Genomic DNA, 27,287 nt, shown 5'->3' on the forward strand with positions numbered 1-27,287 from the left:
GTGTGTGAGATAGATGAGTGTGCTCATACGGGACAGGCCCGCTGGGCTCCAACTACCGTTAGAGGTGCTTAAAGATGACTGGGGTAAAAAGGCTGTCTGTCTCTCTTACACACACACGCACACACACACACACACACACACACACACACACTCTATATTCTTTGTCTCCTTTTCATCCGTCTTTTGAGGGAAAGTTTCTGCAGCATGTTGTCAATATGGCCGCTCCTCAGTGTGTGTGTGTGTGTGTGTGTGTGTGTGCCTGGATGTGGAGGAGTGTGTGTTTAACAAGTGTGTCAGACTGTCAGCAGATCTCCTTTGTGCTGCTGTTTGTAGACACAAGCCGTCTGTCTTGGTTTCTCCATTTTTCTCCTGTCTGGCTTCTCTCCATGCTCTCCATCCTCCCTCCACAGTCCACAGTCAGATCTGATGTTCTTCTCCTGTTCTCCTGCCTGAGTTCTCCAGGTTCACAGAAGACCCTGAAGGCGTGAATGAGAGAATGAGAGGGTGAACGGTTGGACGTCGCTATGATTGACAGCTGACCCACCGGGTTAAACCCCGCCTCCCACCCTGATGTCAGCTCCGCCTGCCTCCCCGTGAGCAGGATCTGCCCGGATAAAGAAGCAGATAGATGGACATTTTTAGTGGAACCCCTCGGAGATGCAGCATTCCTTTACTTGAGCAGTGAAGATATATAAAAACATCTAATTTGCATATATAAAATATATGTTATGATCCTATATATATATATAGGATCCCGTATATGATATATGTTATTATCGCTAACATTGTTAGCAAACATCGGTTAAGACCCACCTCTCAGTCCAATGTCATTGTGTGTTTGACTCCGCCCCCCCAGGTGACCCTGCCAACACTAAGAATGAATGGATGAATGAATGAATGTGTTCAGCAGTGAATGAAGTTGTGACTTCCCCCTCCTCACATCCGGGGAAATGTTGTACTGAAACAGGAAGTCTTCTTCCTCCCCCTTCCCCTCCTCCCCACTTGTCTTCCCCTCTTCTGCATCCTCCTCCTCCTTGACTCCCCCATCTCTTCTTCTTCCTCCCGCATCCCCTCATCGGCACCCCCTTCCAGTGGTTCTTCCTCCCTCTTCCCTTCATCCACCCCATCCTCTTCATCATCCTCCCCCTTCCGCCCCCCCCACCCCCCCACCCAATCGACCCAGCCTTCCTTTTTTGGTGGTCGATTCACTGAGAAGAAGGGAGATCGACTGGAGTGAGGGAGGGATGAATGGCGCCATTCATAAGCCTGGTGAATCGAGCGCTCACGGATACAGAGCACGCTCACACACACACAATCACACACACACGATACGCTATCGCTCTCAATAATCACCTCCCTGTTTATGAAGCCAAAGCGTCTCACTTATCTTGTAAACTGTTCCGCTGAGCAGGATCAGCCATGACATGAGATCCCCCATAACCCCCCACGACCCCCACGGCCCTCTCTTACCCCCCACATCCCCATAAACCCTGCATATCGTCCCGTTTTACCATTTGCAAAGTGTTGTGTGAACTGTCCTTGCACCTGTACGCTAGTGTGTGTTTGCGTGGATGCACGTGTGTGTGCCCGCGCGTTTGTGCGCCTATGTATATAATTACTCCTTTGTCTGCTGCAATCGCAGCGAGATGGAGTCTCTGCAGCCCGCTGGTTGTTATCAAATCACCTGCAGCATCATGACAAATGCTCTGGATAGTGTGTGTGTGTGTGTGTGTGTGGGTGTGTTTGTGTGTGTTGTTGTTGTTGTTGCCGGAGGGCCAGTTCTGCTCCGGTGCGTCGGAAAATATGCAAATCGTCCCGACTCTTGTCTGCTCTGTGTTTCACCAACGCTAAATCAGCAGCTGCTTTTGTCAGTGAATATCACCGCAGCATATACTAAGTAGTATTTTGGTACTGATGAAGTGCTGCAAACCACAAGATACTTCATGGGGAAGTGGTAACTGTAGTAATTATATACTTATATAGTAGGTAGTAGTATTAGTCGTGATACTTAGTGCTGCGTGGCCTAGCATGGTGTGGCTTAGCATGGCATGGTGTGTCCTAGTGCAGCCCAGCAGCATCACCCGGTGTAGCCTAGCTGACTTGGCCTTGTGCAGCATCGCATGGCTCAGTGTACCCTGATTTATGTAGTAGCCTGGCTCAGTGTGGCCTGGTGTAGCCTAGCATGGCTTAGCATGGCATGGGTTAGCATGATGTAGTGTACCCTACTGTAGCCTGTCATGGCAATGTGTGGCCTTGTGTAGCCTGGACTGGTGCAGCATCACCTGGTGTAGCCTAGAGTGACTTGGCCTTGTGGGGTATCCCATTGCACCATGCGGTGTGGCGTGAAATGGCCTGGCGTAGCCTAGCATTGTGGGGTGATGCCTGGGCTACCTTGGCGTAGCATGGTGTGGACTGACATGGCTGTGATATGCACCCTTCCTCCAGGGGCTGCAACAAGTTCTGCTGATTAGGATTAGTCATGGCAGCATTCTGTAAATGCAACTTCATCCTATTAGCACGTTAGCATGTCACAGACACAATTCTTGTTGGAACCAGGTGAGAGATGTTCCACTGCCTTGTTCTTCTAGGTTTTTCTCAGGGTGAAGGGCACACAGGCAATAGAACATTGGAAGTGCCAATGATGGGAGTAGAGTAGATACCAAAGACCTTGGCTCCCATCCTCAAGGTGCCGAACATGTGCACACACACACGTGCACAGCACATCTCCTGTGTTTTATTGCTGCCAATAATTAGTACCGTGAAGATAGAGAGTGTTCTTTGCAGAGAAAGAAGGAGATGTGAATGACTGAATTAGTCATTTGGAAATGCGGATGCACCCAGACACACACATACATGCACACACACTCCAATAGATCAGGAGATCCTGAGGAATGAGTCTGGGGGAGAGAGGAAGAAGGTTCCCTGGAGACCCATCACGCCTAATGGTTGGATGGCCGGGGCGATGTGGCATGCCGCCGGGCCCCGCCCCTCATTAAATCTGATGGACTCAACATGCCGTGCCTTCGCCGCGGCGACCCCGGTGTCCGAGACATGGAGCTGAGGAGGAGAAGAAGAAGAAGAAGATGAAGAAATGGCTCCTTACGTTTTGATGTTTTGCAGTTGTGATGTCATGGTGGCATCAAGTCCAGGAGTGGCAAGGACAGTAGAAAGAACAGAGGAGTTAGAAATGGAGATCAAGGTCGGGGTGTAGGTGGGAGTGAAGTTGGGTTTTTTTTCCTCAGGAGCAATCCTTCCAGACCTGCGTGACTGACCATGTTAGACCTTCTCGGCCGCGGTTGCCAAAGCTCTCCAATTGTGTGGGACGGTTCTCTGCTTTCGGATGTGATCAAGGTTAAGCCCCACCTCTCATCCAGATCTCAGCTGTGATTGGCTCCTCACCCCGTCCAAATCAATAAATGAATGACCACATTCATGGCCTGCTCGCGCTGTACGATCATGGCTTCCATGTCACCCCCGTCAGAGAAAAGCCCAAAAATGCTCTTCGGGCATTCTGAGACAATAACCGGGCCAGTCGCCGTGACTCAGCTCCTCCGGAAATGAGGCGTTCAAAGCCCCATCGCCTGCCGGGTTTCTCCGCATCGAAGACGTTTAGTTTCCTGTCATAATCACAGGCTAAATCCTGGCCTTATCGTCCCGCGGACGCAGCGGCCCCGGCTTTGTTTAATTGCCACGAGCCGAAGCGTCAAAGCGGCGTGTCCCTGGGTGTTTACCCCGGCCCAGGCTTACAGCTGATAATGGAATTACTCTGAGTCCCAGGAGGGAGAGAGGGAGGAGTAGAAGGGAGAGAGGGAGAGAGGGAGAGAGGGCGGGAGGGAGGGAGGGAGGGAGAAGATTAAGTGAATGTGGGGAGCTGATAGAGGAGGCTAGAAACAGGGGGAATATTGACGATTCACTGCAGAAGGAGCTGCAGCTGAACAGTGGCTATCAGGGGAATACCACATCTGCAGACCCTCTGGTCCGAACTCCTGCAGATCCTTGTGTGGACCCACGGGCCCGCTGTCAAGTGGTCTGGTCCGGGGCGGAGGTCTGGCCTGGTGTGTTGTCACACTGTGTGGAGAGGCATGGTGTGGAGTGACCTAGTATGGCATGGCCTGGTGTAGCCTTGTATGGTGATGTCTGGTGTGGTGTGGCCTAGGAGGGTGTGGCGAGGCCCGGCCTAGTGTCCCCTAGCATGGCCTGGTGTAGCCTAGCGTGTTGATGCTGAGTTTGGTGTGGTACAGCGTGGCATAGCAAGGCCTAGCATGGCCTGGTCTGGTGCAGTGTGGCATAGGCTGGTGTAGTGTGGTGTGGCCTGGCCTAGCATGGTGTAGCCTGGCCTGGCGTGGCGTTTTATGACATGGCCTTGCATGTTGATGCCTAACATGGCGTGGCATGACCTGGCTTGGTGTAACCTAGCGTGTTGATGCCTAGCGTCACAATGCCTAGCATTGTGTGACGTGGCCTGGCCTGGTGTGGTGTGGCATGGCAGGTATACTCTGGTGATGCCTAGAATGGTGTGGCCTAGCTTGGCGTGGCATGGTTTAACCTGGCGCGGCGTATCCTCATGTAGCCTCATCCACCGTGGTTTGGTCTGATGCAGCCTCGCGGATATGGCCTTGTGCAGCATGGCATGGCCCAGTGTACCCTGGTGAATGGTGTAGCCTGGCGCGGCCTGGTGTATCTTAGCATGGCGTAGCCTGGCTCAGCATGGCATGGCGTAGCCTGCTGTAGCCTGACATGGGGCAGCATCACCAGGTCTAGCCTAGTGCGATTTAGCATTGTGCAGCATGACATGGTCTGGTGTAACCTCACATGGCGTGATGATGCCAAGTGGTACGTGGGGTGATGTTGCATATTCTGACATGGCTGTGGTAGAAATGCAAATTCACCTGCTAAAAAGTGAGAGGAGAAAATGGCGGGTCACCTAGACTTCAACCCCCTCAAGGTCTTTCATTGCTAAAGGTTCTCTGCTGCTTCCTGTAAGGAAGGGAATGAGGGAACGAGTTCCTGTGATTGCCATTCATGCATTTAAAGCCCCCATGCACATGTTATTGATCTCACCGCCATGTGCCCCCACACACACACACGCACTCTAAGTAAAGGTGTAAAATTCACCCCACTTTTATGTCTCTGAGAACGATGTTTCATATCAGCCGTCACTAATCTCATATTTTTCCTCTTTCTTCTCCCCACACCACCCAGTCTGCTCTCAGTATTCCAGGGGCGTCTTCGCCATCTTTGGCCTTTACGACAAGCGCTCGGTGAACACGCTGACGTCATTCTGCGGCGCCCTGCACATCAGCCTGGTGACGCCCAGCTTCCCAACCGAGGGCGAAGGCCAGTTCACGCTGCAGCTGCGCCCTTCCATCCGGGGGGCGCTGCTGTCGCTGCTCGATCACTACGACTGGAGCCGCTTCGTCTTCCTTTACGACACAGACAGAGGTGATGGGCGGAGAATGATACCTGATGTTGTTGAACGTCGCTCTAATTGAGCGCTTGATTGCAGCAACCTTGAGCGAAGGTCAATCAGGGTGCGAGCGGCGGCCATCGGCGCGGTCGGACCAAACCATCCGGTCGAGTAAGCAGGGGGAGAAAATGAGGCTAATTCCAACTTGCTAACGCTAGCTCCAGCTTATTTATCCCTCTAGGGTTTTTTTTTTTTCAATGGACCGTTCCATCTTTTCAGTTTAACTGATTCCATAGATGGTTTGCGTGTGTGTGTGTGTGCGTGCGTGTGCGATTGTGCGCCCGTGAAGGATGTGGGAATGAGCAGAAGGTGCAAAGACAGGAGGAGGAGGACGAGGAGGAGATGAGGAAGGTGTGGAAGGTGGTATGGCAGGCGGAAAGGTGGAGGGTGGAGGGGGGAGGAACCTGGGTGTAGAGAGCAGTAGAAAGCAGCGCAGGTGATGCATGTGCACGGCCAGGTGTTCAAAGTGCACAAGTGGGTGGTGCACGTGCATCAGCTTACCGTGCACGTGCACCACCCACTTGTGTGTGTGTGTGTGCGTGCGTGTGCGATTGTGCGCCCGTGAAGGATGTGGGAATGAGCAGAAGGTGCAAAGACAGGAGGAGGAGGACGAGGAGGAGATGAGGAAGGTGTGGAAGGTGGTATGGCAGGCGGAAAGGTGGAGGGTGGAGGGGGGAGGAACCTGGGTGTAGAGAGCAGTAGAAAGCAGCGCAGGTGATGCATGTGCACGGCCAGGTGTTCAAAGTGCACAAGTGGGTGGTGCACGTGCATCAGCTTACCGTGCACGTGCACCACCCACTTGTGTGTGTGTGTGTGCGTGCGTGTGCGATTGTGCGCCCGTGAAGGATGTGGGAATGAGCAGAAGGTGCAAAGACAGGAGGAGGAGGACGAGGAGGAGATGAGGAAGGTGTGGAAGGTGGTATGGCAGGCGGAAAGGTGGAGGGTGGAGGGGGGAGGAACCTGGGTGTAGAGAGCAGTAGAAAGCAGCGCAGGTGATGCATGTGCACGGCCAGGTGTTCAAAGTGCACAAGTGGGTGGTGCACGTGCACGGTAAGCTGATGCACGTGCAAACATCTTTGTCGCAGGCTCCTCTACCGTAATTTACTGGAAAATAAGCACACAGAGACACATGAAGCCTCGGGTCCCGCATTGCAAATGAGAACATATGCACACATATTAAGAAAGAAAAATCACCGCACACACACACACACAGCGTTATTAATGTGTTATTACAGTGACAGTTGCGTTGTAATAACTGTTTTTATTTATTTTACTTTTTTTTTTGTTTTCCCCTTCCTCCTTGCCGCTATACAGGTTATGCAATACTTCAGGCGATTATGGAGAGGGCGGGGCAAAACGGATGGCAGGTCAGGACACGAACACACACAATTTGTTTACTGGTCATCCCCTGCAAACAGCATGCTTATGACCTCCCCGCGAGGCCCACCTGTGACCTCATTGCCCCGCCTCTTTTTTTTTCCCGCCCCTCCACTCGGACGGCGGCCCAGGTGAGCGCCATCTGCGTGGAGAGCTTCAACGAGGCGGCGTACCGCCGGCTGCTGGAGGACCTGGATCGACGGCAGGAGAGGAAATTCGTCATCGACCTGGAGCCTGAGAGGCTGCAGAGCATCCTCGAGCAGGTACAGCGCTCCAGAACCTGGGCTCCATTCGCGTTCTCCAGCCTGGGTTATCTCCAGGTTCTCCATCTTCCCCCCTGCAGTCCAAAAACAGTCAGGAGGTTCATTGAAGACACCGAATTATTTGCAGGTGTGAATGAGAGGGTGAATGGTTGGATGTATTTGAATGATTGATTGGTGGCATTTTGATTGACAGGTGACCTCACCATGTTAAACCCCCACTCTTGTCCTGGTGTTAGCTTGGATTGGTGCATTGCAGGGAAAGTCCAGGAGCCACTGATGCACTCAGACACACACACACACACACACGTTACACCTGACAAAGTTCATTAAATCGTCCATTTTGCTTGATGGTTGTGACTTAAGCTCTGACCAGAGGCAGAGGTGCGTGTGTGTGCGTGCATGTGTGTGTGTGTGTGTTTTCAGTTTCAGTCCCAGACAGGCTTTTCCGCCTGTCAGCTTTCTTTTCATATCTGAAAACGCAAGAAGCAAAGGCGAACACACACACACACACACACATACACACACATACAGTACACACATACACACACAGTACACACATGATTATTGATCAGGTGCATTGTTCATGTGACACAAAAACAGTTTGTCTCCACTGACACTGACACCACTGAAACACACAAAAACACAAAATCAGACACAGTCTGTTTCTTACATCGCTTCTGTGGTGAATGAACAAGCAGACGGAGACGCAAAACACACACATACAAACACACGCACACACACTCCCATCACAGTGGGCCCAGCAGTCGCTGGCATTGGGAAGCGTCCCTGATCTGAGACAGAGGCTGCTCTGTCTGTGCGCCCAGCCAGCTGCGGCGTGCACGAGTTTGCGTGTGTGTGTGTGTGTGTGTGTGCGCGACGCGTAGAGCGAGGCGGACTGAGAGAGTGTGAGTGTTTTGTTAATTCAGTTGATGCTACGAGGCGTTTGATCAGAAGTGTCTGAAATAGAGACGTGGTGAAAAAAAAAACACTCCAAGACTGCAGACACGTTCCTGTACATGGGAAACTGCAGTACCGGCGGACATCCAGTACTTCCACTTACTCGAACACACCTTGCCTTCACCAACTTATCGTAAATCCATCAGTGTGTGCGTGTGTGTGTACAGAAACTTTCAGTGTTTTTAATCTGTTATTACACTGCCTATGTCAATTTGATCACATTGTCTCAGGGGAATGCAGATGTATAGGTGTGTGTGTATGTATGCGTGTGCGCGTGCCCGTTTGTCTGTGTGCATAAAAACACATCGTAACCACATTTTCAGTGCTAACTGAAATTAATAATTACAGTGTAATTACAGTGACATAGGCAGTAGGGGAATTGGTGCACGCATGCACATGTGTGTGTGTGTGTGCATATGACTTTAAAAAAGTGTGTGCATGATACTTTTATACACACACACACATACAAGCATTGGTGTATCGATGAAGCACTGTTATTACAGAGGGCATTGCTCGATAATATCAGGTTAATAACACTGTGTGTGTTTGTTTGTGTGTGTGGTGTTTTTACACACACACACACACACACACGCACACACACACAAAAACAAGCTCACACTCACACGCACACACACCTCCCCTTGGAGATCTGCACTTCTCATAACCTGTAATGTCCTAGTACGACTGTCAGCAGGAGGCTGTTTTCCAACTTCCTAGCGTGTTGGGCTGAATGCTAAGCTAACTGAGCTAAAACTAAAAAAAGCAAATCAGGAAGTGGATGGCGTCGGTGGGCTGCGCATCGCTAACTCCGAGTTATACACGGAGGCTGGTGTAGTACATAGTACTTCAGACACGAGGATTTGGTGCACCCTCAAAGTATGTCCTGGAAGTACTCCATACTGCGAGAGAAATACGCAAAACTCACTCAACTGTTTGTCTTTCTTTCTCCCTGCAGGCCGTCAGCGTTGGCAAGCATGTGAAAGGTTACCATTATATCATCGCTAATCTGGTGAGACCGCACTCTGTTTGCATCCTAATGCTAACTAATGATAATGCTAATTCGAACAGAAGTTGCTGCGTAGCTTAGCTGCATTAGACTTCGTAGTCAGGCTAACAGTGGTGCGTTCAAGTCCCTAGCACCTCTACTGGTATTATGTTTAATAATACCTGCTGCGTTACGTTCAATGCTACCCACCCCCACAGGGATTCAAGGACATCTCCCTGGAGAGGTTCATGCATGGCGGGGCTAACGTCACCGGCTTCCAGCTGGTGGACTTCAGCAAGCCTATTGTCATCAAACTGATGCAGCGCTGGAACAAACTGGACCAGAGGGAGTACCCCGGGTCCGAGAGCCCGCCCAAGGTGAGAGATAAGCCCCACCCCAAACCTCGACCTCCCAGGCTACCGTCGCTCGCCAGGTCGATGGAACACATCTCCCCTTGGGGGCGGTGTGATTAGTGCTCCGCTATCACAGAGGGGTTTGGGATCCATCTAATTCCTGGCGAGTCAGCTTACATATTCACACACCTGCGCAAGAGCCCCTGCGCAGGTTATTTTTAAGATTTTTCTTACGCTGACGCAAGCTGAAAACCAGCTCCAATTATGGGAATGCAGTTTTCACCTTAGCCACCTTTTCACCCTCGCCTTCAAAGTGCGTCGGCAGCAGCACGCAGCTGATGGCCACGGACGGCGCAGCAACACACACACACACACACACACACACACACACACACACACACACACACACACACACATACATGTATTAGCAACAACAACATATCACATCACCACAAGTCTTTCCTAATGGCATGTTGTTATTTGCCGGGGATCAGAGTTCATTGGTTAATCGCCGGTTTCAGTTTTTACCCCTGACGTGAATCCTAATTGGTCGAGTCGGATCCCACCCCCACCCCACCCCCGTATCGTCTCCCACAAAACGCCTCCAGCGGCGCCCCCATCAGCTGCATCCTCCGTTCAGTGCTAGCTAATGGATCTGACAAGCATACCGTGGAAAGAAGTGAAGGAGCAGCACTCTGGCATGTTGTTTGTGGTTGTCATGGAAACAAAGAGGCCGGTGCTCGTCATGAAGGCAAGCAGAGCTGTTCCATGCTCTACTGCTTGGGTTCTCGCCAGGTTCTCCTTGCTCCTACCCAAAGTCCGCAATCGTTGGTGGGAATGACAGAGTGAATATCTCTAGTGAAGGCCTTGTGAAACTATGATTATCAGCTGAAACTGTGATTGACAGCTGACCCACTTGTGTTCAACCCCACCTTCTGTCCCAAGTGTATGATCTCGCCCCTGAGCACATGATCAGTTCTATAGACTATAGAGGTCCGCAGAGGCTACATACGGCTAAGCCCTGCCACCTTTAGGGGTCAAACTCATCCTTCTTTGTGAATGAGTTTTCGATCTTTGGGTCATGTGAACCAGGTGTTCCACCAACAGAGTTGGAACATCATCAAGATCTTCGCCTCCTACCTCAGCTCCACCCTCCTCACCACCCTCCCTTGCAGTGCTCCCTATCGCCACGTGACCACCGTCCACCTCCTCTCCCCAGATGTTCTACTTCCTTCACCTGGGACAGGGACTCCATTCTGACCTTTCAGCGCCCGTAAAGAAGATGCAGCCAATCAGAAGAGGTATCCTCCGTACGTTCCAGGAGAACTAGCTCTGGCTCCCCCTGGTGTTAGCCACCGCCGCAGATGCTAGCCGCGCCGCCAAACACAAATAACAACAGCCTCAGGGCCAATTTAGATCCCTCTGCCGCCGGGATGTGTTTCCTCCCTGACGCAAGATGTCCGCCGACCCCTTTGGTTCCTGTCGTCATTTTTTGGCCGCCTGCCGAGATGCTCGACGGCGAGGGGTTTTAAGGGGGGAGGAATAAAAGCGGGGAACGAAAGTGGAGAAATAACAACCCATTCCAGGCCTGTTAGAGAGGAAACATCTTGCAGATTGCCGGCGAGCTTCATCTGGCCTCTGGACTCCGCTGCGTCGCGACGGCGGCTCCGCTGCAAACTTGACAGCCTCTGTCCGGGAGTCCAAGGGGGGGTTGGGGTAGAGGGGTGGGGGTTTGCGTTCCCCCCACTCCCACTGCGCATTCTGCTGCTTCTAATGAATTTGTTAGATGACCTCTTCCGTGACGGGCACTTGTGAGTGTTTCATTAGAGAACTGATATGTTTTCATCCCCTGTCTTGAGTTCTGAAGGTGTCTTACAAAGACCCTAAAGCAGCGCTGCCACTTGTTTTTCGAAGAATGTTTTCATTCATTCATTTGTTCATTGCTACACCCATTGTTCAGCATGATGATATGGCTGGTACCGATACCAGCGGTCCTTTGGGGGAAGAGGCGGGGCTTAACCTGGACAGGTCAGCAGTCAATCATCCAGCCATTCACCCTCTCTTTTGCACATATGGACAATTCAGTCCTCAGTGAACTTTCTGATTGTTGTTGGACTGTGGGAAGGACAAGGAGAACCTGGAGAGAACCCAGGTCAAGTACCTGCTCAAGGTACAGAGACCAGACAAGAGAGCATAGGGGGAACCCAGGCGGGAGAACGCTGGGAGAACTCGCAGAGAGAATCCAAAAGGGAAGCGAGAGCCGGCTTGGTGTGAGGCGGTGACCAGCCATCAGAAATATCCTTCAGTTTAATGCTCAGATTTTCTTCTGGCGGCCCAAAATGCTTGTCGGGAATGTTCCCTCGGGCGTCGAGCTGGGTTTCGGTCAAACTCCTCAAAGGCGTTAGCATTAGATTTGCATAATTTTCATATTCATGCGACCATTCAAGGAAATCTATTCCCAGCTGGATTTAAATGTTGGACCACTGGGGAAGCCGATCCCTTGGAAAATGTTTGTAATTGACTGAGGAGAGCTGGCTGGGCGGAAAATTGAGTTTGAACCATTCTAGCTAAACGTAGCCAAAGCCCCCATCAGACAGCCCCCCCCCAATCATATCACTTTACTCCATCTGTGCATTACCTGGTGGCTGTGCTTGTCAGGCCTCCATGGGATTTAACATGAATATCCCAATGAATTTGTGAAGACCTGTGAATGTGTGAAGACCTGTGACTTGTGAAGATGATTTGGATCTCTCTTCTGTTGGTCAGGACGTCCAAACCCCCTGCAGGGTGGTAGCACCGCCTTTCTCGGCCCGTTTCCAGACCGTCTCCTTGTTAGTACTTAGTCGTACCCTTAACTGTCCTGCATTGTCCCCAACGTAAACCGCACGTAAATAAGCCAACCGTGTCCAGGGTGTCCTGATTGGCTTCCATGCTAGTTGTGACCTTTGACCCCACCTTCAAACACTGTCTCCAAAGACAGCTAGAACTTTTTCTTCCCTTTGAGACAATTCCAGGTTGACCCTCCCAGCTTGTGGTTTTTGTTTCCGGCCTTTGCCAGATTCAACCCTTCCTCGTATCCTTTTCTTAGTGAGGGATGTCACTTGTGGCTTTAGTTGTTCTTTTCTCTGGACTGTGACAAAATATTATTGATAGTCCTCCGTCTTCTCCGTCTTCTCTCCACACCATCATCAGTACACTTCCTCTCTGACGTACGACGGTGTACTTGTGATGGCCGAGGCTTTCCGGACTCTCCGGCGGCAGAAAATTGACATCAGCAGACGGGGCAATGCTGGCGACTGTCTGGCCAATCCCGCCGCTCCATGGAACCAAGGAATAGACATGGAGAGGGCACTCAAGCAGGTTTGTATGTTCCACAGTTTGGTGTGTTCACGCTAATTGCTGCTAATTGATAGGTGCATTTATACATATGCATATAAAATCATAATAATCGAGAGATTGAATTACTTGAGCATCCCTTGAGCCAGATAACAAGATTTAAACTTTCCTGTGACAGCAGGCTTTCCAAAATAAAAGCACAGCCTGCATATGAAAGCCCAGATCTTAGTTTATTACACAGTACTAGTACTTGCCTTAACTTCCGTCTGCGTACTGGTATTCTCCTTCCAGACCATTTCCTGATTCCAGTACCTACTCGCTTGTATGACTGGTCAATTCTGGAAGGGTCTGTTAGAACTTCGAAATATGATGTGCTTCCTGTTCAGCATCATTCTCCCACATGAATCGGAGGTCTTTTCCTCCACCCGGTCTTGTTTCTTGTTTGTGTTTACGTCCCTCTGGTTCCCTGTAGGTGCGGATTCAGGGCCTGACAGGGAACATCCAGTTCGACCACTACGGCCGGAGGATCAACTACACCATGGACGTGTTTGAGCTGAGGAGCAACGGGCCGCGGAAGGTAGGCGCTTGGCACCCGCGAGGACAATATGATAATATGACCTGGACTCGGAGTTTACAGGGTAAACAAACATGGCCGACAAACGGCTGGCTGTTGTTAGCACAGCAATCTGCACTGTCCTCCATGAGTGTAATCCAGTTCGGCTGCCCACCATCGTTGTTTTCATATTCACGCTAATTCCTGTCCTCTTCTGATGCTACTTCCTGTGTCCTGCCTCCTTTTTCTCATTGGCCCAATTCTGGCCATGTGTAAGCAGTAAGCACACTGATAGACAACAACTGAGGTTGGGTTGGCTATGCTCCACTTACATGCTAACAAGTTTCTATCCCCAACTAGTCATCCTCACTGTCCCCAACTAGTCATACCCATTGTCACTAAACTAGCCACAACTACTGTCCGAAAGCTAGCACCTACTGGTGCTGATTGGGCAAAACATCTTGTAGTATGTCCTCGACTCAAAGGAGTCAGTTAAGGAGGTCCCATCGTCTGACAAGGAAGATAATGGAGAGGCCCTAGGAGGCCTCGGGGTCACCTGGGATTGAGCCGGAAAACATCCCCGTCCAAACCGCAAAGTGCTGTACACGAAGGACCCATTCGCTGTCGTCGATTTAATCCTCCTCACTTTGTTTTTCCAAGATCGGATACTGGAACGACATCGACAAGCTGGTGCTGGTCCAGAATGAGAACGCCTTGTCCAATGACAGCTCAGCCATGGAGAACCGCACCGTCGTGGTGACCACCATCATGGTAATGTGCCTCTGGCTCTTGTTTACTTCTTCGTTGCTCTGGAGCCATCTGAGACGATCTGACTATCCAAGCTTACCACGAGGGATGCTAATGGGGGGGGGGGGGGGGTTGTGAGCGCAGAGCCGTCACTGAGACGTCTGCTCCCTTCGTGTCCAGAAGGGGGCGCACTTCTGCCCAAAAACAACCCCGGGATCGAAGAGCTGGGACTTATATCATGTTCCAAAACAAAACAAAAACAAAGATGGCGGCTCTCAAGCTGGGCAGAGGGTGTGTGTATTGGGAGGGGTTTTACGCTAATGTATCATTAGGGGGGCAGAATCCGCCCTGAGCGCGGCGCCGAAACATGATCGCCTGCCCGCCCGCCGCCAATTAGGCCAATTTAAACTCCAAACAAGGAATGTGTGTGTGTGTCTGTGTGTGTGTGTGTGTGGATGGCGCTGACCCGGGGACACCATGGCTCAGCCCCCTCCTCCTCTTTGCAGCCTCTGGTGAAGAAGAAGCCTCCGCTGCCACACTGATCCCGCGCGGGAGAAGAAGAAAGGGTCATAGACCGAATGAACAAGTGAAACCCCATAAAGACAGAGAACTGGACAAAGACTGTCAATCATGGGCTCATCCATTTGTTTCTGGTTGTGAAGACCATGGCAGTGGTTTTTCTGTGGGGGTTCTCTTAGCGTTTTCCTGCCTGGGTTCTCTCCATATTTTCCATCCTTCTCCTCACAGGCCAAAAAAAGTTCATTGGAGACTCTTAAATTGTCTGTAGGCGTGAATGAGAGGGTGAATGTTTGGATGTCCTGTGATGTGGAGTGGTGATTGACGGTTAACTCTGAGTGACAAGCGACCCTGTGATTGGCAGGTGACACTATGATTGACAGTTGACCCCTTGATTGACAGATGACCCGACAAGATTAAACCCCGCCCCTTGGCCCAAAGACAGCTGTGATTGGCTCTGGCCCCATATGGACCCTATGATGACGATAACCATGAATGAACGAGTCCACCTCCGAACATCTGACCCATTTAGCTTTCACTGCTAACAATGTAGCTAAAGCATCACAAAGACAACGGCGGATGCGAAGGCTGTATGATGACGTAGCTTCGCTTCCCGGGGCGTGATGTCGTGCCGGTTGCCGGGAAAAACGGGGAGATTACATCATCAATCCAAGAGTTGAGCTCACCTGTGAGGAGAATACGGCCCCGGGTGGTGGAAGACCTGCTGCTCAGGTCACCACATCCAGTAATCCAATACCACAGAGTACTATTAGTACTCCATTACTTTGAGTTATACTACGGAGGATGGATGCACCCTGGATTTGAGATGATCTGCTCAGCTCGTCTTAGCTGAGAACATCAGCGGGCGAAGTGTCAGGGGTTAGCAACGATGAAGGAATGAATGATTAAAGGATGAATGGTAAATGATTGCCCCCCTATTCAACATCCCAGCAGTCGGCAAACTCTTCTTTCTTTTTGTTCTCCTTCTGAGGGAAGCCTTTTGCACCTTCTCCACCCCCCGACTCCTTTGCCTTTTTTTGGCAAAGGAGTATGAAGTATTTCATGTCTTATCAGCCTGAACCATTTGCTTCCTCAAAGCTGCCCCTCCTCCTCTCTTCCTCTTTCCCCTCCTCATCCTCCACTTCTTCCTTTTCCTCTTCCTCCTCCACCTCTTCTTCCTCCTCTTCTTCCTCCCCCCTCTTCCTCCTCCTCTATCACTCATTTTCCCACTCACATTGTCTTTTCCACCCCGGCCCTATTCTCCCTTCCTTCCCAGTTTTCCCTATGTTGTAATTTCTGTTTACCCCCCCACACTTTAATGCACCTCCGCATTTACCCCCTCCCTTCCATCCCGCCCTCCTCATCCTTCCCTGGCCTCTCCTGTGTTCTCCCACCTGTGCCCTTATTTCTTTTCACCATCCAATCTGCTGATCTTTGGTCCCATTACCCCTCCTCTCCTGGGAGCTTAGCTGCCCCCCCCCCCCCGCCAGGGCTGAACACGTGCACTGACGTCGAGCGCGCATGAGCGGGGCGCCGGCGTTCTAAGCGTCACGCCGAGACAATGGCATCTGGGGCGAACCGATAAGGAACCTTAAGGAGGCTTTAAAGTGAAAGAGTATCACTCTTGACAGGCATCCCACTGGTGTGTGTGTGTGTGTGTGTGTGTGTGTGTGTGTGTGTGTGTGTGTGTGTGTGTGTGTGTGTGTTTGTGTGTGTGTTTGTGTGTGTGTCTGTGCAGAGTCGCATGGATTTCAAGCACTTAACCTTTTAAAAACATGAAAAAGCCAAGCGTAAACCTGGGAGACGCTGCCTCTTTTTCCTCTTCTTCTTCATCTTCATCTTCACCTTCTCCTTCATGATCCTTTGGAGGACCACTGGTGCTTGGTTGAAGAGCCAGAAGCCAACAAACAAATAGATAATTGAATTTCCTCACCCTGCTTCCTCCACCTAAGGACAAACCAGGTTGGAAAGTAATTTCCAGTAGTTAAATACTAAACAAAATAAAATTAGGAAGTAAAGCGTCTTTAGGTGTGAATGAGAGGGAGAATGGTTGTACACCTCGACATGATTGACAGGTGACTGGTCCAGGTTAAGCCCCGCCTCTTTCCCATGCATCAGCCCTGATTGGCTCCTTGAACTCAAGTGTGTTGGGGGAGAGGGGGTGTTCCCAAGCTGTTGTCTGTAAATAATTCTGATCAGATCAATAATCAACAAGTAATGATCCGAAACCGGCCAATAAACAGCAGGTTGCAAAAGTTAACAATGACATCATGGTGTGTGATTCTATTCTGGTTGGTGATTGAATCCTGCTCCACTCGTTAGTGCGGGATTGTTAACAAGAGACACTCATCCTGGTGGTATTTGTAATAGAAAAGTACTTTTGTGTACTAGGATAACGGGAAGTTATTCCCAAACAGGTACTTTTTTTCTGTGAACGAGATGTTTAACAGCATCGTAAATCAATGGGAAAAGTTCAATAAAAGAGCTCCAGATCTTCATTTTAGAGCTTTAGAGCGTAAACTGGCAGATTTCTTTTCTTTGTTTCACATGCATCAAATAATGGCCCGAGTCGTATTTGCAAGCTTTTTTGAAAACCATTAAAAAGTGAACCAGGATTTGTACAAGAGAACTAAACTCTGTACAGACTCAGGTTGACTTTTTTGCTGATTTTCAAAAAAAAGCTTGAACTATGACTCGTGTCGTCATTATACCAAAGCGACGACTTAAAGTACTTTACCGTGCACTTTAATAGTGAACACTTCTGTCGATGCACAATGGATGTCCAGCGAGTACTTCAAAATCCGTGGATCCCCTGCCCCTTCTCCTCACTTGCAGCAGCCATCTCTCTGTGCTGTGTTACTCATATGTTTTGATTTTCATTTATTTTTCAAACATTCGTCAGCTTTGTATTGTCATGGCCGCTGGTGTCGGATCTGATCTTTCAGCTTTTGTAAAATTCCAAGCGGATTTCTGGAAACTGCCAGTGCGTGTTTGTGTGTGTGTGTGTGTGTGTCTGTGTGTGTGTGTCCAACCCAGATCTTACTCCTCGATGAAAAACAAAAACGCACATCAATGTGCGCAAGACGGGTTGCCACCATCAATCAACGTCCTGTTTTGTTCTTCATTCATTTGTTTGTTTGCTTTATACCAGCAGTGTTTTGTTTAATTACCCCAGTTGCCTGGTTCTAAGCCAGGGGGGTATTGGGGCGTAATAAGGGTGGGTACTTGGGGGGGGGGGGGGGGGGGCTTGGATATCATAAAGCACGTGAGATTAACGGGATGAGATTATTCCACCGTTTAAAAAACTCCCAGCGGCGTTTTAATAGGCTTTGCTAAATTGGATTACGGGGCGAAACAGCCTCGGGCATAATGGAGCCCAACACCCCCAGCTGTCAATCAAACAGCCCGTCTCCGTGTGTGCACATGTGTGTTTGTGTATGTCTGCATGTGTGCATATGTACATGTGTGTCTGTGTGCAAATGTGTTTGTGTCTGTGTGCATTTATGTATGACTATGTGTGGGTTTGAGTCTGAGTGTGTGTTTGTTTGTGTGTTTGCTTGAGTGTGTGTGTGTGTGTGTTTGTCATCTTGATGCTTTTTTTTGCATACACACACACACACATGCACACACCCTTTTCTTAGCCAGGTGTTCATTCTCCTTCCTGTCCCAGTGTATTGATGTATGTATGTGTGAGTGGTTTTGCATAAGTGTGTGTGTTTGTCTGTGTGTGCGTGTGTGTGTGTGTGTGTGTGTGTGTGTGTGTATGTGTGTGTGTGTGCCCGTGCGTGTGCATGCTAAGAAAATGCATTTGGACAACACACACACACACACACACACACACACACACACACACACACGCACACTCATACACACATCGTTTTCTTGGCAAGGTTTTGCTTCTCCTTCCTGTCCTGTCGTATTCATGTGTCTGTGTGTGTGTGTGTGTGTGTGTGCGTGTGCACGTGTGTCTGACCTCCAGGAGGGTCCATACGTGATGCTAAAGAAGAACTGGGAGATGTACGAGGGGAATGAGCAGTATGAGGGCTACTGCGTGGACCTGGCCTCGGAGATCGCCAAGCACATCGGGATCAAGTACAAGATCTCCATCGTCCCTGATGGAAAGTACGGAGCCCGAGACCCCGAGACCAAAATCTGGAACGGCATGGTGGGGGAGCTGGTCTACGGGGTGAGTGGGGTTATCTTCTACTTTGGGGCGTTGGACACAGAGAGGTACATCTCAAAAACCTTCTGCGCTCGGGTTTACTTTGCTCTGTGTGGAGTCTCCATCTTCTGCTGCCTCTGCCCCCTCTGTGATATCCTGCCTGGATTGTCTCCAGGTTCTCCTACCTGGATTCACTCTGTGTAGAACCTCCAATTTCTCCGAGCTGGGTTCTCTACATCTTGAGAGTCCATGTTCTCCTTCCAGGGCCCTTTCTCTGTGGAACCCCCACATTCTCTGATTTGTGGTTCACTGAATGTCCTCTCTCCACGTGTTCTCCTGCTCCTGGGTTCGCTCCTTCTCCATGTTGATTGTCCATGCTACTCCAAGGGCACTTTCTTCGTGGAACCTCAATGTTCTCCTGCCTGGGTTCTCCATGTTCATCGCACAGTCAAAAGCTTTCACGTGAAGAGGAAGTTGTAGATGAAAAGTTGTGGTGTGAAAAGTTGGACATCAGTGATTGATTAAGTCCCGCCCCTTACCTAATGGTGCATTCTGATTGGCTCCAGCCTCCTGTGTACACTTCAGGCAGGAGATCCATGTGGCGATAATGTGAAGACCCGAAATGTGGCCTTCATCAGGTAGCAGAAAAGAACACGTGGTCAACGTGAGCGCGTATTCTGATGGAACCGTAACAGCTTTGGTGCTCCACAGCATCCGAGAGCCGTGGAGCTGCTCCGTGCAGAACATCTGAGGGACCTTCCCAGATGTGGAACCAGGGTCCTGGTGAACATTCTCTATGGGGGGGTTTCCATGTTCTCCGCCACGGATGATCAGGGGACCTTTGCACGGAGATTATCTGCTGATTTCAAGTGGCAAGTTTCAGAACCGCAGAAGATGGTGTCGGATACCGTTTGTGTGTGTGTGTGTGTGTGTGTGTGTGTGTGCGTGCGCACGCGTATGTGTGTGTGCCTGCTCAACGGTATCTGCAGCTGAAGGTGACACAGCAGGAGCTAAATCAGGATTGTTTGCGGCCGTTTGACCCACAGCGGCACCAATCCACGCTCTCCTCCACCTTCTCCTCCACCTCCACCTCCACGCAGCTCCTCTAAGGACCTTCTCATTCTTCATCCCTTGCTCCAAGGCCGCAGATGTCACGGCCCCTTCACAATAAAACCCTCCCCACGCGTTGCCAGAGCAGTGAGCAAATGTTCTTGACACCTTCTCATCCGTCTGTCTGCAGAAGGCGGAGATTGCCGTGGCGCCCCTCACCATCACCCTGGTGAGGGAGGAGGTCATCGACTTCTCCAAGCCCTTCATGTCCCTGGGAATCTCCATTATGATCAAGAAGCCTCAGAAGTCCAAGCCGGGTGTATTCTCCTTCCTGGACCCGTTGGCTTACGAGATCTGGATGTGCATCGTCTTTGCCTACATCGGTGTCAGCGTGGTCCTCTTCCTGGTGAGATGTTATTACACTGTTATTTCTCGGTTATACAAAGCAGGATATAACCGAGACTGTTTTTAAGCATTTATTATACCCCAGGTGGTTTTTTTGGCCCCGGCCCCTTTTGTTACCCACAGGTGAGCCGGTTCAGTCCGTACGAGTGGCACGCCGAGGAGCCAGAAGAGGGCGCCGCTGAGCAAGGTCCAACCGACCAACCCCCCAACGAGTTCGGTATCTTCAATTCGCTGTGGTTCTCGCTCGGGGCCTTCATGCAACAGGGCTGTGACATCTCACCGCGGTGAGCCCTTGTGTGTGTGTGTGTGTGTGTGTGTGTGCGTGTGTGCGCAGAGGTGTCGTCAAGCTTGATTCCACCAGAGGGGGGAGCAGTTCACGGTCTGCTGAAGCTGACCATGGCTATGCTAGAGAATAATCTCGGTTCCATGCAGATGCTCTCTCAGCACTCACACACACACACGTACAGACACACACACTGCACCTGGATAGAAAACACACCGCTCAGCCATGTGGCCTCTGCTCACCTTTCTAAATAAAACGTCTTTGTCGTAAATGGATGTGATTGACAGCCCTCCCCACACGCCCCACGCAACAGGAAGTCCCAATGGGGGCCACAGGAAGTGGCCTTCAACGCCTGATTAGACAAAATGAAAGCCCCAGACGAAGGAAACCCACAGTTGGTTGAGGAAAAGCTGTGCGTAAACTGGACTGTGTGTATTTCCACACGTGCACTCAGCTGCTGCGGAGGTCTTCCCGGCGCCGTTTTTTTTTTTTGTTGTTTTTTCGCAGCACCGATCAGAACCAAGCCCGAAATCCACTCACGCATGCAAAACACACTCACACACGCACACACCGAGAGTGTAAAGACTACACTCACAGACACAGCCATCGGCCGGCGGCCGATTGTGTGCACCGCATCGTCAGACCAGAGCGGTTTGCGATGCATGCATGAATCTTTAACGGTGCTGCAGATGCCGAGTCCGGCTGTATTTTTAGAATATTCATTAAAAAAAATGGCATTTTATTATTGATAGGCCCAGAATGCGCCCGTCGTGAAATATTCATCCACGCCATCCTCCAGACCTTTTCTGGAGCAACGTTGAGGGGGCTGGGGGGGTGGGGGGTAATAGACGATGACTGGAAGGAGGTTAGCAGGGTGTGTGTGTGTGATAAAAAGGTGGAACTGAAACACACAAGGGAGCTCCCAGCTGCCCCTGCTGCAGGAGAGTAGCACAGTGTCCGGCTAGTTAGCATTAGCCGGACTGCACAGGAGGTGGCGCTAGTGGCGGTGTGTGCGGCCCAAGGCAGGCTTTTATTTTGAAGGAATTTTCCCTTTTTTTTTTTTTTCCCCTCTGCCGCCCATCGTGAACTCGTTCCCCTGGCAAATCCCTGCCCCTCTGGTACGACACAACAATGCATCTGACATAAACGACGTGTGTACGTGTGTGAGTTTGTGTGTGTGCACGCGTGAAAGCTTGTGTTTGTGTGTGTGTGTGTGTGTGTGAGAGTGGATGCCCAGAGCACACCTCATGTTCACTTCGCACACACACCTACACACACAGAGTGTGTCCTTTCTCAACAAAAAATATGTTCCACCTTGTGTGTATGAGTGTGTGTGTTATCTATGTGTGTATGTGTATATGTGTTTGCATGTGTGTGTATGTGTGTGTATGTGTGTGCATGTGTGCGTGTGTTCTCCATGTAAACTACCTGCAATCCTGCTGGTGATTTACTGTAATCCAACTCCAGGATTACAGCGGTCGCATGTCAGATAATATTCAGACAATCTTAAACCAGTAAATTATTTAATTTCATTAATTAGTTATTGAGTTAGTTAATTTAATTAATAACTAATTCATTTAGTACAGTGTATTTTATACATAAAAATATATATATATTTTTTTTTTTCGTCCCGTCCTTCACTCTATCATATATGTCTTTTAAGTCCCTTGGATTAGGGAGGGTCCTCAGTCTCTCCTAATCTCAGCTGAATTCAGATTCAGCTCTGCAGCCACTCCTCTAATTGGACAAACTACGCCTCCAGCTGTGAATTGAGGAGCCAGATCAGACAGTGAAGGTCTATGACATTCTGCGTGAAGATATGAATTTTATCCTACAGTTTCCATTGATTGTTTAATCTTTCCATGTATCCATTTGGCTGTGGGTCGATTCACAACCTTTATTTGTTTACCTGCTCATTTGTTCGCACGGTGGCGCAGTGGTTAGCGCTTCGGGCTCACAGCACGATGGATCCTGGTTCAATACCTTTCTGTGTGGAGTATGTTCTCCCTGTGTCTGCATGGGTTTCCCCCGGGTTCTCCAGTTTCCTCCCACAATCCAAAAGCATGCAGGTTAATTGGAAAAAATGCGGAAAATTGCCCTGAATGATTGAGTGAGTGAATGATTGTTTGTCCATTTATGTGGCTCTACGATTGACTGGCATCCAGTCCAGGGTGTACCCTGCCTCTCGCCCGATGTCAGCTGGGATAGGCGCCAGCATCCCCCATGACCCTGGGTGCAGGATGACCGGATGAGGATGGATGGATGGACACTTTATTGATATATATTTCATATATATCTATTTATTTTTTGATTTATTAATTGATTTTTTTGTGTTTTAATCTATTTATTATTCATTTTTAACCAATCAATATCTTTAATTTATATATCAAGTTATATATTTTAACCCATTCATTTATTAATATTACTTTTATATTATCATTATTTTTAATTACTCATTGATTTACATTTCATATATCTATCTATTTACCTATTTACTTATTACTTCCTCAGGGTGGTACGGCCCAGTGTCTCCCTGAGGTGGTCCAAAGCGCGGATAATTGCAGAGGCTTATGTCAGGAAGGGCGTAAAACTTGCCAAAACCAAACATGCAAATCAAACCTAATGATCTCATACCTGATCGGTTAACAACGACCGCCATTGGTTCTTATGACCTATAGGGTACAAGTAGAAATTGGGCTACTATGGATCGAAGAGGGAAAGGAGGAATGCATGTTTGGAAGCAGAGAGAGAAGAGGAAAGGCAAAACTGTGGGACTGAGAGCAGGGACTTTGAATATTAGGTGTGTGACAGGAAAAGGTAGAGTTGGTTGACATGATGCAGAGAAGGAAAGTGGATATACTGTGCGTCCAGGAGACCAGGTGGAAAGGAAGTAAGGCTAGAAGCTTAGGAGCAGTTTTAAGTTGTACTATCATGGTACTGACAGGAAGAGAAATTATGTTATCCTGAAGGAGGAGTTTGTGAGAAATGTTCTGGAGGTGAAAAGAATGTCAGATAGACTTATGAGTCTGAAAGTGGAAATTGAAGGTGTGATGCTCAGTGTTGTTATTGGCTATGCCCCGCAGGTGGTATGTGAGTTAGAGGAGAAGGAGAAGTTCTGGAATGAGCTAGATGAAGTGATGCAGAATATCCCCTGAGATGAAAGAGTGGTAATGGAGTGGAGTAGACTTCAATGGGTATGTTGGTACAGGCAATAGAGGTGTAGAAAACTGATGGGCAGATTTGGTATACAGGATAGGAATGCAGAGGGACAGATGGTGGTAGATTTGGCAAATGGATGGAAATGGCTGTAGTGAACACTTTTCTCCAGGAAAGACAGGAACATAGGGTAATTTATAAGAGCTGAGGTAGGAGCACGCAGGCAGACTACATCTTGTATAGACGAGGTAACCTGAAAGAGATCAGTGACTGCAAAGTAGTTGCAGGTGAGAGTGTAACCAGACACCATAGGATGGTGAATTGTAGAATGACTCTGGTGACAAGGAAGATCAAGGGGACTAAGGCAGAGCAGAGGACAAAGTGGTGAAAGCTGAAAAAGGGGGGGTGTTGTATAGTTTTCAGAGAGGAATTGAGAAAGGCTCTGGGTGGTCAGGGAGAGCTTCCAGATGATTGGACAACTATCAGGGATACAGGTAGGAGAGTAGTTGGTGTTTCATCAAGAAAGAAAGTAGATATGGAGACTTGGTGGTGGAATTAGGAAGTACAGGAGTATATACATGAAGAGGATGGAGAGGATGTACAACAGGTCTGCGTGATTGAGGAGAAATGTATTGACAGATAATAGAAGAGTGATGAGAAGATGGAAAGAGTACTTTGAAGAGCTGAAGGTGAGGCAAGGGTGGAGGAGGTGACTATTGTAGCTCACAAAGTAGCAGAGATTCATAAAAGTGAAGTGAGGAAGGCACTGAAGAGGATGAAAACTGGAAAGGAGGTTGGTCCTGAGGGAAAGTGTCTAGGAGAGGCAGCGGTAGAGTTTCTGGCTAGATTATTCAACAGGATCTTAGAGAGTGAGAAGATACCGGAGGAATTGAGAAAAGTGTGATGGCGCCCATTTTTAAGAATAAGAGGGATGTGCAGAACTGCGGCAACTATAGAGGGATAAAGTTGATGAGCCATACACTGAAGTTACGGGAAAGAGTAGCGGAAACTAGTCTAAGAGCAGAAGTCAGCATTTGTGAACAGCAGTATGGCTTCATGGCTAGAAAGAGTACTACAGATGCAGTATTTGCTTTGAGAATGCTAATAGAGAAGTACAGAGAAGGCCAGGGGGAGCTGCACTGCATTTTCGTAGACCTAGAAAAAGCATATGACAGGGTGCCAAGAGAGGAACTCTGTGAGGTTCTGTATGAGGAAGTCTGGAGTTGCAGAGAAAGATGTTAGACTGGTGCAGGACATGTATGATAGCTATGAGACAGTGGTGAGGCGTGCTGTAAGGGTAACAGAGAAGTTCAAGGTGCATAAGAGGATCAGCTCTGAGCCCCTTGTTTGCAGTGGCGATGGGCAGGCTGACAGATGAGGTAAGACAGGAATCTCCATGGGCCGTGATGTTTGCAGATGGCATTGTGATCTGTAGTGAGAACAGAGAGCAGGTTGAGTAAAATCTAGAGAGGTGGAGGTATGCACTGGAAAGGAGAAGAATGAAAGTTAGTCGCAGCAAGACAGAGTATATGAATGTGAATATAAAGGAACCCAGGTGGAATGGTGAGGCTACGGGGAGTTGAGATCAAGAAATTGGGGGATTTCAGTACGTGGGGTGTAGAAAAGAGGTGAAGAGACGGGTCCAAGCAGGTTGGAATGGGTGGAGAAAAGTGTCAGGGGTACAATGCGATAGAAGACTATCAGCCAGAATGAAAGGAGAGGTGTACAAGACAGTGGTGAGACCAGCCATGCTGAAAGGCCTGAAAACAATTACAATGACGAAAAGAAAGGAAGTGAGAAGAAAGGAGATGAAGATGCTAAAGTTCTCTTTGGGAGTGGCCAGGATGGATAGGATCAGGAATGAGTCTATCAGAGGAAAAGCACATGTTCGATGTTTTGGAGAGAAGGTCAGAGAAGCCGACTGAGATGGTTCGGTCATGTACAGAGGAGGGATAGTGAATGTACTGGTAGACGGATGCTGGAATTGGAGCTGCCATGCAGGAGGTCTAGAGGAAGACCAAAGAGAAGATTTATGGATGTAATGAGAGAGGATATGAAGGTAGTTGGTGTGAGAGAGGAGGATACAGAGAATAGGGTTAGATGGAGAAGATTGATTTACTGTGGGGACCCCTGAAGGGAAAAGCCGAAAGGAGAAGATTAATTGATTTGTTTTATTTATTTTTGTTTTATTTATTTATTTACCATTCATTTTTAATCAATCATAGATTTCTATCTATCTATCCCTTCATTTATCAACGTATTTATTTTAATCAATTTATTTATCAATATCACTTTTATTATATTATCATTTTTTTAATTACTTTAAATATATTGATCTATTTACCTCTGTACTTATTCATTGATTTACTCATTTTAATCTATCAAATAATTTATTTAAATCTATTCCTTTATTAAAATTGCTTGTATTATTAATAATATAAATATACAATTATTTTATTTCTAATTACTTATATTTCATTTATTTGTTTCATCTATTTATTTATTTATAAACAACCAATCGAACCATTTCCTCTAATTAAAATCCACACTTCTCCTTTCCTGTTCACATTCCCCCCCGCCCATCCTCCACGATGAGGCCTGCTGGCATCCATCAGGCGGTCCATGTGTGTGTATGTGTGCGTGTGTGTGTGTGTGTGTGTGTGTTGCATTGGTATGCTGCGTGGGTGCGTGTCTTCCTGCTGCAGTCGTCTCTGCAGTGTAACTGGGCGGCCATGTTTCCGTCGCCCGTGTTCACCGAGCACCTGCTCATTAAACCGGCGGCCATTTTTTTCCACCCCCAATCACACACACCTCCTCACCAGCTGTGACTTCCTGCGGGGCGGCGGCCGCAGTGTGACCTTGAGATTCCTCAGTCTGGGTTTTTGTTTTCATTGGTGTGTATGTGTGTGTGTCTATTGTTTCTAAGTGGAAGCAGACAGATGGGAGGCGTGTGTGTGTGTGTGTGTGTGTGTGTGTGTGCGTGTGTGTTTGTGAGGAGGGGGTGTCAGCTGACCACCAGAGAAGTTCTCAAAGGGATGAGATCATTCGCCATCAATACAATGCTGAAATTACAGCCGTATGTGTGTGTGTGTGTGTGTGTGTGTGTGTGTGTGTGTGTGTGTGCATGCGTGCAGGTCCATAGTTAATGTTGACAACAGATCCATCTAATGGCAGTAGTGAAAGGCTAAGGTGGCGCCTCTTCTCCTCCTTCATCTCCTTCCTCCATCTTCCCTCCATCTTTCCTCTATCTTCTCGCTTCATCCTCCCCTTCATCCTCCATCATCTCTAAGGTGAGGCTATTGTCCACCTTTTGGGGGCCGGGGCTTAACCTGCTCGGGTCACCTGTCAATCATACAACCATTCACCCTTTCATCCACACCTATGAATTATTTAGTCATCAACAAACCCACTGGCTGTGGGAGGAGATGGAAAAACTGGGGAGAACCCAGGGAGGAAAACCATCTCCATGGATCTCCTCAGAGCTCCATGACTTTCGCTTCCGTGCCGCCAATGATGTCCGGTGCAACTGCGTTGGAGGTTTTCACAGGAAGCTTTTCTTTTTTTCTTTATCGGCCAAATGATGGTCGCCATGGTAACAGACTCTGTTGCCTTTGTTTTTGTTTTCCGCTCCGATGCGTCAGCGAAGGCACTGCCAGTTGCCTTGCAGCTGAGTTAGC

The 27,287-nt window shown here is 49.0% G+C and overlaps 1 protein-coding gene across 4 annotated transcripts in view; it reads left to right on the forward strand.

Annotated features, from left to right (window-relative positions):
- gria4a (glutamate receptor, ionotropic, AMPA 4a) overlaps positions 1 to 27,287 on the forward strand; it is a 54,407-nt gene that overhangs the window by 11,362 nt on the left and 15,758 nt on the right. For all 4 annotated transcript variants that reach the window (XM_086143627.1, XM_086143625.1, XM_086143628.1 and 1 more), the window contains exons 3-13: positions 5,203 to 5,442; positions 6,782 to 6,834; positions 6,976 to 7,107; positions 9,020 to 9,073; positions 9,268 to 9,426; positions 12,595 to 12,762; positions 13,211 to 13,315; positions 13,952 to 14,062; positions 18,534 to 18,740; positions 19,957 to 20,172; positions 20,295 to 20,455. In XM_086143627.1, coding sequence (XP_085999753.1) covers positions 5,203 to 5,442; positions 6,782 to 6,834; positions 6,976 to 7,107; positions 9,020 to 9,073; positions 9,268 to 9,426; positions 12,595 to 12,762; positions 13,211 to 13,315; positions 13,952 to 14,062; positions 18,534 to 18,740; positions 19,957 to 20,172; positions 20,295 to 20,455 — 1,606 coding nt within the window. The remainder of the gene's footprint in view (positions 1 to 5,202; positions 5,443 to 6,781; positions 6,835 to 6,975; positions 7,108 to 9,019; positions 9,074 to 9,267; positions 9,427 to 12,594; positions 12,763 to 13,210; positions 13,316 to 13,951; positions 14,063 to 18,533; positions 18,741 to 19,956; positions 20,173 to 20,294; positions 20,456 to 27,287) is intronic.

This window comes from Fistularia commersonii, chromosome 3, assembly GCF_037954325.1.
Source record: "Fistularia commersonii isolate RoL2024-O1a breed Wild chromosome 3, RoL_Fcom_v1.0, whole genome shotgun sequence".
Lineage (NCBI taxonomy): Eukaryota > Metazoa > Chordata > Actinopteri > Syngnathiformes > Fistulariidae > Fistularia > Fistularia commersonii.